The sequence below is a fragment of the Genypterus blacodes genome, unplaced genomic scaffold (genome assembly GCF_046128005.1).
Source record: "Genypterus blacodes isolate CSIRO-AG114 ecotype Tasmania unplaced genomic scaffold, CSIRO-AGI_Gbla_v1 ptg000131l_1, whole genome shotgun sequence".
In the NCBI taxonomy this organism is placed as follows: Eukaryota; Metazoa; Chordata; class Actinopteri; order Ophidiiformes; family Ophidiidae; genus Genypterus; species Genypterus blacodes.
This window is the reverse complement of record NW_027466933.1, coordinates 51,510-66,034: the sequence shown is the minus strand read 5'-3', so window position 1 is coordinate 66,034 and position 14,525 is coordinate 51,510. Positions and strand designations below refer to the sequence as shown.

Sequence of the window (14,525 nt, the reverse complement as noted above, 5' to 3'; positions counted from 1 at the left end):
TTTCTGGTCCTCTGTGTGTGTGTGTGTGTGTGTGTGTGTGTGTGTGTGTGTGTGTGTGTGTGTAGGAGGAGGAGGGTCAGGTTTATCCCCACAGGCAGGGAGGCCTTGGCCCGCGGCTGAACCTCACACTCTGACAGCTGGTGTTGACCTGAACTGTGCCCCCCACGGGTCACCTCCCCTCTGCAGACACACACAGAGCACAAGGGGGGCCGCAGCCTCCCTCGTGCTCGGTTTGAAAGAAGCACGAGCACCTGAGGAGAAGGTAACGAGTGAGGAGAAGAAGGTAACGAGTGAGGAGGAGAAGGTAGCGAGTGAGGAGGACAAGATAACGAGTGAGGAGGAGGAGAAGGTAGCGAATGGGGAGAAGGAGGTAACGAGTGAGGAGAAGGTAGCGAGTGAGGAGGAGAAGGTAACGAGTGAGGAGGAGGAGAAGGTAGCGAGTGAGGAGAAGGTAAGGAGTACGTCAGCACACAAAGAGGAGAGGAAGGCAGAGGAGTTTGTTTAGGATTTATTTCACCTGTGTGGTGAATAGAAAAATAGGATGAAGACAAAACTTTGAAGGGAAATCTAGAGACCATTTTTAATTCATTGCTTACGTAGTTTAAAAAAAAAAATCCATAACAAATTGAAAACATTTGCATTAAGAGCTTTGTGCCTTTCTTTTCCCTGCAACCAAGAGAAAACAAAGTGAAGGTATCTTTGGAATCGTCTCAAGGGCTAATTATAATACATGTCATCATAATCTGCTTTATCTACTACATCAAAAGTCCTATAAATATTTTTTCCTCGTATTTATATGCTGAAGTAGCATTCAAGATTGGAGCTTCTGTTTAATATTACACTTTTAAAAAAAATGGCAGAACAAAAAAAAAAAAAAAAAAAGTATGAACAAAAAAAAAAAAAGTACCACCAAAGTTCAGCAAGTCACATTTTTCAGTAAAGAAAATCGTTTTCGTGCAACTACATGTAACCAAAGAAAAGAAGTACCACGTACGTAACCTTCAGGATATTTTCATCTTAAGCTTGATTCTGTACAATTTTGCATGTTTTTAAATCCCGCCTCCCACAGTAGTCAACGCAAGCATTACAGTGACGCCGTCGCCGCTGTGGAGTCGTCATTGAGGCTTTTTTTCTTTTTTAAATGAGTCTGCGTGTGAGGAGGCGACGGCTCTACCTGTCTCACCTCACGGCAGAGTCCCGTCACGTGAGGCACGAGCCGAGCCTGCCTCCCTCCCGGCCCCCTGACACATTGAAACACGGTTTCAAATTCCACACATCCGGTCATCTTTGGTTTTTTTGGGACAGTGGAATGCATAGTTGCAGTGATAAGAGGGAGTTGGTCAGATCTGTGGCGGCTCAGCGTGCGCTTCAACTCCAGCCTCTAACAGACAGACAGCTCCACGCTGCTGTTTGGCCTCGGGAGACAGGAGAGGAGGAGGAGGAGGAGAGGGGAGACGAGACGAGACGAGGCTCTTTTTTTAATTCCTGGGTTCTGCAGGGCTTGTGGTGGGAGCAGTCAGAGAGAGAGAGAGAGAGAGAGAAAGTGAGAGATAGAGAGAGAGAGAGAGAGAGAGAGAAAGTGAGAGTAGAGCTTCCTCCAGCCCAGGAAGGAAGGAAGAGTTTCCGCTAGCGTCTGACTGTCTGACTTGCAAGAATGTTGCGTTTGTGGTGAGGCTTCGCTCCTTTTTTTGGCAGGCTGTCTGTGACCAGCTGTCTCCCTTTCCTCCTTTTCTTCTCTTTCTCTATTCCTCTGTCGCTTCACGTGTCTCCCTCCAACCCACTTTCTTTGGATTCTGCCAGGCTACAGCCGCGGCAGAGGGATTCAGAAGCTGATTGGCCGGCCCGACGCGCTCCGCATCGTCCAGGTGTCCCAATATTTCCAATAAATGTTCAGTCTTAGCTTAAAGGTGGGGAGGCGGAGGAGAGGGGAAGGTCAAGAAAGTCTGGGAGTGGATCCCTCCGGGGTTAAGTGAACCCTCCTCCCGCTGCTGGGCCTTCCTCATCCCGGCCTCCTCTCCTACGAAGGGGTCTTGGCTTCGTATCGCCCCATCACCATCGACGCGTTACCATTTTCCTGCTTGGGGGAGGAGCATCCTGGGTTGGGGCCGCTGTAAGGGGAGGAGCTGCTGCTGGTGGAGGTGGGTCTGTGGGGGAGGGCGAGCGAGAGAGGCATAGGGGTGTCAGACGGCGCGGTAAGGGGGTCCCGATCCCGCTCTGGGGGGCGCAGGGCAGCAGAAGGCGGCAACGGGAGAGCCAGCGGGAAGCCGGTCATGTAGAAAAGCCTGCCGACACGCCGCGCCACCTGAGGACAGGAAACACAGCACATGATGGTCAGAACAGCATATTGAGGACGGCGGCTTGGACTGAACTCTATTTTAAAGAGAGAGAGAGAGAGAGCAGAGGGAGGAGCTATGGGGCGAGCTGTCCTACGGGATCAACTAGGCTATACTAGCAGTTTGTCTTGGATAAGCCTGCATTCCGGTGCTCACACACACGTAACACGCTCACGAGTCCACCTGATAACACACAAACACACACACGGGTCGGTGGTGTGTGTACCTGTGAGCGGATCTTGAGTGCAGGCCCCAGCTTTAGTCCCATGGTGGTGAGCAGGTGCTCCTCACTGAGCAGAGGTAAAGTCTCTCCATCAATGGCCTGCTCCCGAAACACCTGGCAGAGATACAGCTACTTCAGCCCCGGCATACACACACACACACACGCCTGAACACACACACATTCATGTACACTACTAAACAACACGGCTCTTCCAAAATGTTCCATACATTTGAGAAATAATGATTGTGTCTGTAAATGTTATTGTTATTGTTTTGAGCCAATCCGATCTTTATTCATAAAGTTGTAGTGATTTCTAGCAGCCTTGTCCAGATTGCGGCAGACTGCCAGTGTCTTTGTTTATGTGGGCATTGAAGCTAACCAGGGAGGGACTTCCTCTGGGTCAGGACTGTACCTATCCCCCTTCCCTTTCCCAGTGCTACAGTGCACAGTCTAGGTTATTGTCTATACATTTCAGGGAATCTGGAATTCCCCTTATTCATCAGTTTCTTTTCCAATTAAGGAGATAATTTAATATTCTTAAGTGTATTGGCTCTTAAAAATATGGTTCCATCAGACTCAGCTCTTCAACATGTCTATATTACATGTATGTATTTCTCAAATGGTGGAAATCATTTTGGAAGACAATCTGAGGAGTAAGGTGACACACAGACATGCAAACACGCCCTCACACATCCTACACAAATGGATCAGTGGTGGACATACACACATGCCTGCACGCACACTAGAGACACACCTTTTACGTTCCCTCGGATAATAAACGACCTGTGTGTTCAGGCCCACGCTACCTGACGTCATTCTGCTTATGACTCCATGTTCTAGTGCGAATTGTCTAGTCAGCCTGCCCTCCATCTCTCTCTCTCTCTCTCTCTCTCTCTCCCTCTCCCTCTTTCCCCCTCCCTCTCCGCTCTGTCGCTCCATCCTCACCTGTGTGTATTCCGCACATCCGGCCAGGCTGCTTATGAAGCCGCACACATCCTCCACGCTCCACTTGCTGATGTCCTCCGCAGGGTTTGCTGTGGCTGAATCCTCCCCATCCATGAAAAGACCGCCCATCGAGCCTGAGACGGCAGAGTGATGAGTCAATACAAACATTCAGAGGGAAGCGGCTTCTTCACACTCGTCTAATTCTAACCTGTGGAGTCATAAATACTTCATGTGACTCCTCCCCCACACACACACACGTTAGCTGAACTCCAGGATTGCGGCAAAAAATGAAGCTACTTAACATTAAACTTTAAGGGTGTGTTAGTGTGACAGATGTTTCCCTCTCAGTACATGTGTCACAGCATATATGTGTGTAAGTTTGGGTGGGGCTGTGTGTGTGTGTGTGTGTGTGTGTGTGTGTGTGTGTGTGTGTGTGTGTGTGTGTGTATGTATTCTGCCCACGTGGCTGTGCTGCTGCCTGTGTGTATGAGGGTCACACTGGGGTCAGAGGCAGGGCCCCTAACAGGGAGAGGTCTCCACACCAGAGACTCAGAGAGGGAGAGTGATGCTAATAGGTTTCACATGTCTGCAGTGTGTGTGTGTGTGTGTGTGTGTGTGTGTGCGAGTCTCTTACCCGTGTGAAAGTAGGGGTTGGCGTAGGGGAATCCAAAGGGCAGGGATTGGGCGTGGAGCGCTGGCAGAGGGGGCATGAACCCGGGCGGCAGGTGGTACTTGATGTCGCCCTTGGCCAATCCGGGGGTAAAGAGGTGACGGCTGGGCGACTCGGTGTCTGCCGAGCTGCAGGGGGCGCTCAGCCTGCCAGAGCTCTCTCCGGTCTCCTTGGCACTGTCACACGGCCCCTTGCTGCTGCCGCCCTCTTTGCCCCCGTCTCTCTCTCTGTCCCTGGGTTTATTGCTGGCCTTGGCGCCCGGCCCTTCCTGCCTCTCCTCGCTCATCTCTGTTTCGCTGTCTGAGTCCTTCATCTCCTCGTCCTGCCCCTCCCGGTCTGCCTCTCTTCCTCTGTCCTCCCTTGATCCTGTGTGATCCCCAGCGCGGAGTTGTGCCTGGGGGCCCCTGCGGGCGGCTTTCCTAGACTCGGTATCCGGCCCAGCAGTGGAGCTCTGCGCCTGGGCGTCTTTAGATGTGGAGGACGCCCCCGGTTGTTGCTGCTGGTGGTGGTTGAGGGCGAGGAGCGGCGCGCCGGCCCCGTGCCGAAGCACTAGCATGGCATTTGAGCGGCGAGCCAGTTCCTCGCGGAGGGGGTGACCCTCCGGGATGTCATGGAGGCTCCGCAGGGCCGGGTGGTCGTGGGGCAGCCCGTGAGGTAGACCTGCTAGGAGGTCGGAGCCCAGCAGGCGCTGCTGCTGCTGCCGGTGGTGAAGGTTCTCCAACTCTTTCTGTCTCAGCAGTTCGGCTGACATCTCCAGTCTGAGGGCGTCAAAGAGACCAGAACATGAATATTTCAAGTTTTCAACACTGCAGCTGTAAAACACACGATTCTTTTAACTCCATCTGCAAGTCCCCCAGTCTGCTCCGAGTCTGAGAGGACACAGGTCCATTTTATTAGATTGTGACTTTAGTGGAAACTAACAAAGGACAGAGGGGTTACAGGAAAAATCTACAATTAATATCTTTACACTGTATAAGCCGATCAATCTACGAGGGGGGCGAACATGAGGAACACTGAGGTCCATGAATTTAGCCTCCATCTCTACCTGGTCTACTCATCAGCCTACGTGTCTTTGAGACATCTTGTAGGCGTTGTAGCTAAATGGCTGTGAATGGAATCTGTTTGGGAAGCAAATGCTGGTGTTTGATTGCCACACACACCTGGCCAGGTTCTGCTTCCTCAGCATCTCCTGTTGCCGGGCAAAGATCTCAGCCTGAGCCGGTTGGAGGAAACCGTAACCTGCGACTGGAAAGAAGATGTGAGCTTTAATTCATTTGAAGAAGAAACTTCTTCACGTGAGCTAAACTGTAACTTCAAAAAACATTTTAACATTTTGTTGGCATCAACTCACCGGGGGCCTGGCACAGGGCGGAGGGCATGCCCAGGAAGGGGGGCCGCAGGTGGGGTCCTAAGGCGATGTGAGGGGCGCTGGGTGGGGACAGCAGCGGGGGAGGGTGAGACATTTCCCTGTGGACGCAAACACAAACAAAACAATGTCAACTTTGCTTTGGATGTGATCGGACGCGGCGCTCACGATTTGCTGACGGCTCCATTAAAGCGACAGCCGGGGACGTTAGACTCCCTGCGTTACAAACCAAAGCCTTAACCAATTTCTATTTCAGGTCCTCCGCTGTGTGTATCCACTCTTTCCGTGTGTGTGTGTGTGTGTGTGTGTGTGTGTGTGCGTGTGCGTGTGCGTGTGTGTGTGTGTGTGTGTGTGTGTGCTTTGCCACACTGCTGAACGTGGTGTATTTTTATCGGCGAGGCTCCAGAGGCCCCGTGTCGCCCCAGTGCCTCATCAGTCTTGTCACGCCGCAGCAAGCGCCGCTGGCCATTGCTGTACCCTGGGCTGCAGCCTTTCCTTCCCCTGCCACCTCACACACACTCGCTCACACACACGCTCACACACACACTTGTGCACGCGCTCGCACACTCATAATGAGGGCTGAATGCACAATGCCAGTGTGTCATGCTCCGACAGCTGGGGCGGCCTCTGCGTCTTGACCGAGGCCACGGGCTGAAGGACCTTCTAATTAACACTCATCCCCTCCTCTCTCCTTTCTTACACTCCTCTCCACCGTTTTTCTCTCTCTCTCTCTCTCTCTCTCCCTCTCTTTCTCTCTCCCTCTCTCTCCTTCCTCCCGCTCTCCAGGCGGCATTGAAGTCGCTGAAAAGACAGAGCGTCCCGCAACCTCCGCTTCTGAAAAGGCCTCCTCCATTATTGGCTTCTCCTTTTGTCCTGCTGGAGGGGGGAAAGCACCTCACCTTCCTCTTTCTCTCTCTCTGTCCCCTTCTTCTCTCTTGCCCACCTTTCCCCCCTCCTTCCTCTCTCTCTTTCCCTTCTTGACAAACCTCCGCTTTATTTCTAACGCACTTCTTCTCTCGCTCGCACCTTTATGACCGTTCTCTCTGTGTGTGCGGCTTCTACTACTTCTTCTTCTTCTTCTTCTTCTTCTTCTTCTTCATCTCTCCTCTTCACAGATTCCTTCTCCCACCGAGTACGCCGGCACAATTTTACCCCCAAAAAAAACACACACGCCGATTATTCAGAACCACAGTGAAATTTGAGTTTGATCCAGGATAATTAAGCATCAGGTGACACCTTAGGAGAGAATAACAGCGACACAAACTCAGCTAACTATCAGCGTCTCCTCATCTTCCTCCGCTCTTTATGAGACCTGACAGCAGTTTGGCGACGTCGTTATTGTCGTAGCACTTCCACCGTTTCAGGGGATCTTCATCGTCGCCTGTAAACGACGTTTGATTACTACACGTAGATCTTTATTGTGTTGATGTTTGATTGATCTGGATTCAGTTAAACACTCCTTCATGTTCCTGTTCTCCATGTCGGCCCCCTAAGAGTGAAGCATCTGCCCCCTGACCCGGGTGTGTGTGTGTATTTGTGTGTGTTGACTGCCTGCTTGCCCCCTTCCTGCCCTTCCTTCCTTCCCTCTCCTCTCTCCTCTCTCCTCTCCTCTCTCTCCCCCTGAGCTGCTGCTATCACACCAATCAGAGCGTAGCCGTGCGAAAAAACACAAACGACAAAAAACAAAACAACGTGCAAGGGGAAACAAGCGCAGGAAAACAACAAAACCGACACTGGGACGCAGGCGACCGCAAATATTGTTTTGCAGCCGTGTTGAAATTAGCTAGCGCCTGCATGTCTCCCGCCTCACTAAATGGTGAGGGAGAGGAAGGAAGGAAGGAGAGAGAGAGTGGGAGAAGCAGAGAGAGGGAGAGGAAGGAGAGAGAAGCAGGGGAGATGAAGGAGGGAGAGGGGGAGATGAGATGGGGGTGGGAGCGGGGGGTTGGAAACCATTCATCGATCGCCTCCGCCGCTGAAATGTTAATGCTAATCGTATAACCGCTCTCTCCGGCGGCTCCTCGCACTCCGGTGGCAGCTCCAATTAATCTTGGGCGAGGGCTGTGGCGCGTGACCCCGGAGCTGCGAGCCGGGGCCCCCGCTCGCCACCGCCGCTTATGTAATTACACCGCCCAGTGTGTAATCACCTGGCCTAATCCCTCGGGGCTAGCAATTAGCCTGCAACGCGCAGTTCCACTAGGCTCACACGCACGGCTCCCCGCACGCCAAACTACCACCCACGCCCACGCCCCCTTCCTCACACGGCTCCCGCATGCCAAACTCACATCACCCCCCCTCCCCCCTCCTGATATCCCCCTGCCTTTCTTCCCTCTCCTTGCGCCGCCTACCCTTGCCTAGCGTTAGCCCGCAGATGAATAACGGTCAATTAAAGCTGCATGACTGAGGCTGCCAGGCGTCTGCGCCACCATAATTAGGCCTAATCACGGGGAGAGAGAGAGAGAGAGAGAGGGAGAGAGAGAGAGGGAGACGGGGGAGAGAGAGAGACGGGGGGGAGGGAGAGAGAGCGTGTCTGGCACTCCCCCCCCTCCCTCCCCTCTTTCTCTCTCCTTTTACAGGAGGCAATTTTGGGGGAGGAGTGGCAGCCATTAGTCTCTGTGTGTGTGTGTTTGTGTGTGTGTGTGTGTGTGTGTGTGTGTGTGTGTGTGTGTGTGTGTGTGTGTGTGTGTGAGTGAGTGCACGTGTTTGTGACTGTGTGGTTTCTTTTCGTCCTTTCTGTGCATTTTGCAGGCAAACCACCAACATGCAATAAAAACGACCACGAGAGACACGAGAGAGTTTCTGTGTGAGGACAGAAAGTACCAAATCTCACAAACGCAACATTTGTCAAGTAAGGGTTCTAATCGCACAAGACACACACACACACACACTCTCTCTCTCTCTCTCTCCCTGTCTCTCCCTCTTTCTCTGACACACACCCTTCTCTCTCTCGCCCAGTCTCTCACTATCCCTACCTCTCTCTCCCTCCCTCTCTCTCTCCCTCCCTCTCTCCCTCCCTCCCTCTCTCCCCTCATCTCTCTCTCTCTCCCTCTCTCCCTCCCTCTCTCTCTCTGCCTGCAGTGAGGCCAGGGGCTCCTGGGGAATTCACTGGTGTGTGACGACCTGTCAGAGTGGCGACAGCGGCCCCGTCCCACAGCAGCCAAAGCGGTGCGTGTGTATGTGTGTGTGTGAGTGTGTGTGAGTGTGTGTGCGTGTGTGAGTGCGTGTGTGAGTGTGTGTGCGTGTGTGAGTGTGTGTGTGAGACAGGTCTGCCCTTAATGACGGGAGCGTGGGGGGATTAGGAGCGCCGCGCGGCCGCCTTCGGCTCCTTCTCCGCAGGAACACATTTACACAGGAAGCTCATTAAAATGGATGAGGCTCCCTCCGCTCTCGCTCGCTCGCTCGCCCGCCCGCCTGCCCGCCCGCCTGCTCCCTCTCTCTCTCTCCCTCTCCCCCATCTTGCCCCTCGATCTCCTCACTCCCTATTTTGGTTCATCTCCCTCTCTATCAGTTCATCCTCTCACCATCTCTCTCATCCCTATTTTCATGCTCCTGTGTTTTCCAGATCTCTCTCTCTCTCTCTCTCTCTCTCCGTCCTTTCTCTCTCTCCCTGTATTTGCCTTGCAGATGCTTGGTGAGCTTAGTGCCATTTAAGGCCAGACAAATGGAGCGCCAGGCTCTAAGCCCATCGAGCGGCCCTAATGATTTGTTTTTAACAATGGGCCCTAATGGGCCCCAGATAATCAATGATGAGGGGTCGATGGAAAGGTGAGCCACAGAGCGAGTTAGAGAGAGATAGAGAGAGAGAGAGAGGGACAGAGAGCATCTGTCTCTATCTCTTCCTCAGCTTTACCCTCCATTTCTCTTTTCTTGCTTCAACTCACCAATTATCTCTATTTTAATTTTCTCTCCACTTTGCACTAATTCCATTTTCCTGTCTCCCCCCCCCCCTTCTCTCTCCCCCCCGGCTCCTCTCTCTCTCTCTCTCTCCCCTCTCTCTCCCCCCCCCCTCTCTCTCTCAGCTGTGCCTCTTTAGGTGTCAGCTCTACACTCAGGCAGCATACAGGTGCGATGCCCTCATTTGGACGCAAACGACAAAGGCCTCGCTAACGCGTTGGCCTCATTAACCCGTTGCTCCAAATCTGTGCTGAGAGTGAAAGGGTTAAAGAGGAGGCGAGAGAAGGAGACGAGAGAAGGAGACGAGAGGAGGAGACGGATGGAGGCGGCAGAGAGGGCGCGGCCTGGTTAACTCTGTCCTGTGTGGCTAATTACTCCTGTGCTGTCGTAGAGCAGCCGCGGATCACTGGATACATTCATGCTGCACCACTGGCCTCACACACACACACACACACACACACACACACACACACACACACACACACACACACACACACACACACACACGCACAGGCAAATTAGCACACGTATTCACACAAACAAACCCAAATTCAATGCGCATAGATGAGCACGCACGCCGTCTGCTTGAAAAATGGAACAAACAAACGTGTGCGATCACCCCCCCTCCTCCTCCTCCGCCTCCTCTTCCTCCCTCCCTCCCTCCCTTCCCCCGCTTCCCTCCTCAAACACACACACACACACACACACACACACACACAGCCTCCCAGAGCTGCACCACGCAGCGCCTGGCCGCTCCGCTTCCTGCTTACATCCCCTCCCCTGCCCTTCACCGCCGCCGCTGCTGCCGCCACCCCTCCTTTCTCTCTCGCGCTTGTCGACACACACGCACACACACACACACGGAAAACCTCCCCCCCTGCTGCAGCACCGCCGGCCCATTATCGATCCCCCGCCTCTCCCCGCGCCACATAAATAATCGACAAGCAATTACCCGCCCACTCCCGCTGCCCCTGGCTTTGTTTGGGAGGCGCAGGGGCCAGAGCTGGGGGGAGGAGGAGGAGGGGGGAGGAGGGGGGAAGGAGGGGGCTAGGAGGGGGAGGAGGAGGAGGAGGAGGGGGAGGGGAGGAAGAGTTGGGGATGCAGGAGTGCTGCTCCACAGCGCCAGCCCAGAGGTTACTGGCTCCTGAGTTTAGCCCAGAGAGAGTGTGTGCGTGTGTGTGTGTGTGTGTGTGTGTGTGTGTGTGTGTGTGTTGTGTGTGGAGAACACACACATCAACCAGATCCTATCCAGCTGAGTGAGAGATGGAGTGATGCTGGTGCGGCGCCGGGATTTCCTCCTTTATTTTCCCTCACTTGGACTGTATTTTTTAAAATTCTGGTCATTTTCCTCATTTACATCACGTGTAGAGTCACACGCACGCACGCACGCACACACACACACACACACACACGCACACACACACACACACCAGTTGGGGCCTCTCTCTCATGCAGTATGCATGTGTGGAGGTTGTGGGCGTTCGGCTTTATTAATGATGAATATTGCAGGTTTTGAAAGCGGGGCAGAGGTTGCGGTTTCATTCGACAGCGGCGGAGAGTTTTGGGGCTGCGTGTGTGTGTCTGTGTGTGTTTGTGTGTGTGTGTGTGTGTGTGTGTGTGTGTGCGGGTGTCATACCTGTCAGTGTAGTGTGCGTCCCGGTGCTGAGGCAGACCCTGCTTGCGTCTCTGGCTTGAAGACGAAGACGAGCTGCTGGCTGAGGGCAGGTGAGCCTCCAGGGCGCCGGGGTTCCTCGCCGCCGCCGCCGCCAACGCCTCCTGACGAGCACGCAGCACATCTGGGAGGGGAGAAGAAGTGATAAAGATGATGAGAGGATTAATAGTTGATGATGATGAGGGGGGAGGGGAGGGCAGACGAGGCACAATGTGGCTTTTTAAACACTGTTTTCCTGAGCTGGCGTTCTGACGTTCAGACGCAGTCAAAGTCGTTTCCTGAGATAATTCATGGAACGTTTTTCTCTGGGCGGATGGGGCGGTCGATACTCTCGCTCCTCCGCCTCCGCTGAAGTCCGGCGATCACGAGGCCACTGGTTGCAATATCCGCCTATCTGGGAAAATGATTCATCTCCGGAAACAATTTAGTCTAAATATCACACGTCCTCGCTCGCCTCACGTCCGTCTGAACGCTAGCTCGGCCTTAAACGCGCGTCATACATTGCGGCTTTCCGAGCTTTTAGGAAAACCGTCAGCAGGGAAGTTTATTGTGGCGCGGCGATGGAGGGAAAGAGCGGCGATACCTGTAAACACGCTAAGCTCCGTCTAAGCTCGGCTCCTTCCACATTAACGCTCAAAGGGATTGTCGCGCGTTTTCTAATCCCACCACGTACGCCAGCACATGCATATGCGCGTGTCGCCGAGATAAACACTTCACACACACATACACACACACAAACAGGAGCGCCGTCTGGATCCATTTTTCACAGTTTGAAGCCGACCAATTTGAAGCCGGCGCGAGGAAATAAAGGTGTGCCGAGATAGAGAATCAGAATCCATCCCGGCTCGCCGCCACACCACTGCCCTCTGCTGCTAACCTCATTCCATCTCTCTCTCCCGCCTCATCCCTCTCTCTCCCTCTCTCTCTTCCCCTGGCTCTCGCTCGCCCTCGCCGGAGAGGAGGCCTCATCATTATCAGCCAGGCCAGGCCACACCGGGAGACGCGGCTTCTAATGAGAGAAAAATCCATCCTGCTCTCTCTCTCTCTCTCTCTCCCTCCTCTCACTCTTCCTCTCCTCCCTCCCTCAATCTATCCTCGCTCTCTCCACTCTTCCTCGCCGCCTCCGCCTCCCCTCTCCCCCCCCCCTTTTTTTAATTAGACAGATCCCTCGGGAGCTAGGGGCCATTTCCGCCGCCGGTGCGGGTGTGATGTGTGTTTGTGCGTGTCTGCGTGATTTAGGTGCTTGCGTGTGGCTTCCCGACTGTGTGTGTGTGCGTTTCTGTGTGTATCTACGTGTGTGTGTGCGCGTGCTGGGGCAGTTGAGCGGGCGCCTGGGTGGGGGGGTGAAGCGACAGATATTAATGCGGCCCAGCTCTGGTGTATCGATCTGTTTGCTGCGCCAGGCCGCAGGGGACTCGGCTGGCGGCAGACAAGGGTGTGTGTGTGAGTGTGTATGACTGTGTGTGTGTTTGTGTGTGAGGGGTGGCGGCGATGGTGTGTCTGTGGGAAGGAGGGGAGGTTGTGAGAGATAAGGGAAGGATCAGAGGGAACCGGAGCCCCAGAGCACACAAACACATAATCTGTTGTGTACTTGCATACACGGTGGAGGACTGACAGGGATTTGACCTCCATAAGTTTCTTGTGGTTAAACGCCATGGCAACTGAACCTTCACCCATGAGTCTCCATCAACCCAACTAACGTCTAACAGGCAGAATGTTGCGATTGTTTAATGATTACTGAAATTATTATTGTTTGATTATTAGAAAATTAATTTAGAGCAGCATCCTAGCTAGCTTAGTAGCTAGCTGGCTGAACTTGCTAGCTCGGTGAATGTGAGTTTACTCGAGAGTAGCCGTCCAAGAGTTAAACTGCAGAAAATATCTTTGAGATTTAGAGTGTTGAGGTACTACTTCTGTGTGTTTTGTGTGTTAAGGTTATAAACAAAGAAACGGTGCTCAGAGAAAACCTCGAGATTAAGAAGGAAGAATCTTTCCAAACACTTTGATTGTGAACACGTGTGACGATTCCTGAGTTTATTCTGTTTATTGTGTTTGTAAAGAAGAATTTGGTCCCAAAACTCCTTTGCCAAATTTTGCCTCTCTCGTGTGTGTGTGTGTGTGTGTGTGTGTGTGTGTGTGTGTGTGTATTCATGCTGTAAACAGAAACCAGAATTTCTTCATAAACTTCTTGTAGCGGTTGTTGAAACATAAGGGGAGAGTCCTTGTGACTGTGAATTAGTGTCCTAATTAAGGACACTCATACATACACACACACGCGCACGCACACATCTTTCCGTCTCTGCTCAGATGTTATTTTGGGAGGTCCCAGTTTGGACCCATCCCCCCTCTTATCCCTCTTTTGTGCCATCTCATTTCTCTCCCCCGCCGTCCTTCCTGGAGCCGGGCCTAAATCCCTTCGGTTAAGCCGGGTTTTTCCTCGGCGTGAGAATGCGGGCGAGCGCCGGGCCGACGCGGCTTGGCCGGCCTCGTGACGGATTTGGCGGACTGGCAGGTACACAAAGCCGCCGTCCCGCTCCAGAGAGAAAAAAAAGCGGCTGATACACCAGAAAATTAAGTATCTTTTCAGGAAAGACGCATTCAGGAGGCGCCGCTGGCTTAGCAGGCAAAAAATATGAGGCCAGTTTGAGGCGTTGGACGATTTCCCGTCGGCTCTGTGAGCGATCGGAGGAGGAGGATGAGGAGGAAGAGGAAGAGGAGAAGGAGGAGGAGGTTTCTAACTAAGTTGTGCAGAGCTTAACGTCTCAAATCAGACTCAACTACAGGAGACAAAACAGGAGACGCCCCCTTCCACCCCGGACCTCCTTTCACTTTCATCTGGATCTCTACCCCCACCTCCTTCTTCTTCTGCTCTCCTTTCATCATATGAAAGAGGAGGGGGGGGGGGCTCCTGGCCATTCCTGCCGCCCCCTCCAACCCCCAATTTCATCCCCCCTCCTCCCAGCCCTTCTTTTTGCCCATCAGGTCCAGGGAGAGCCTCTCAAACAACACCTTGCACCTCCACATTCGCACATCCTCACACACACACACCCACACACACACACACACACACACACAGAAGAACAGTACCCCCACTTCTCTCACACACACACACACACTTTCATTTTCTGTGCCCTGCACTTCAAACACATGAAAGGATGCTCTGCGGGGACCAAGGCTAAAGGGAGAGTTGGAGGGGAGGAGGGGGTGAGGAGAGGAGGGGAGGGGGTATAAAAGCTGTGGTTGAGAGGTACGGGAGGGAGGAGGGGTGAGGGGGGGCGAGGTCACAGCAGGCCCACTGGAGCCCGGGTCAATGCCACTCCAGGGACAAAAGCACCCGTCGCTCTGTCCCACCTGCACTCTCACAGAGCTCTGGTATAAAATAGAAAGTGATGTCGTCTGTATACGCAAGTTTTCACTGTCACTGT

The 14,525-nt window shown here is 53.2% G+C and overlaps 1 protein-coding gene across 2 annotated transcripts in view; it reads right to left on the bottom strand.

Annotated features, from left to right (window-relative positions):
* Positions 1–414: 414 nt before the first annotated feature.
* Positions 415–14,525, bottom strand: part of samd11 (sterile alpha motif domain containing 11) — a 49,547-nt gene continuing 35,436 nt past the window's right edge. Inside the window, exons 7-13 of one of the 2 annotated variants that reach the window (XM_076163483.1) lie at positions 11,065–11,224; positions 5,523–5,638; positions 5,332–5,416; positions 4,136–4,929; positions 3,502–3,635; positions 2,560–2,670; positions 415–2,302 (exon numbers count right to left, since the gene is read on the bottom strand). In XM_076163483.1, coding sequence (XP_076019598.1) covers positions 2,018–2,302; positions 2,560–2,670; positions 3,502–3,635; positions 4,136–4,929; positions 5,332–5,416; positions 5,523–5,638; positions 11,065–11,224 — 1,685 coding nt within the window. In that variant the 3' untranslated portion in view covers positions 415–2,017. The remainder of the gene's footprint in view (positions 2,303–2,559; positions 2,671–3,501; positions 3,636–4,135; positions 4,930–5,331; positions 5,417–5,522; positions 5,639–11,064; positions 11,225–14,525) is intronic. The other variant, XM_076163484.1, reaches the window with a different exon arrangement.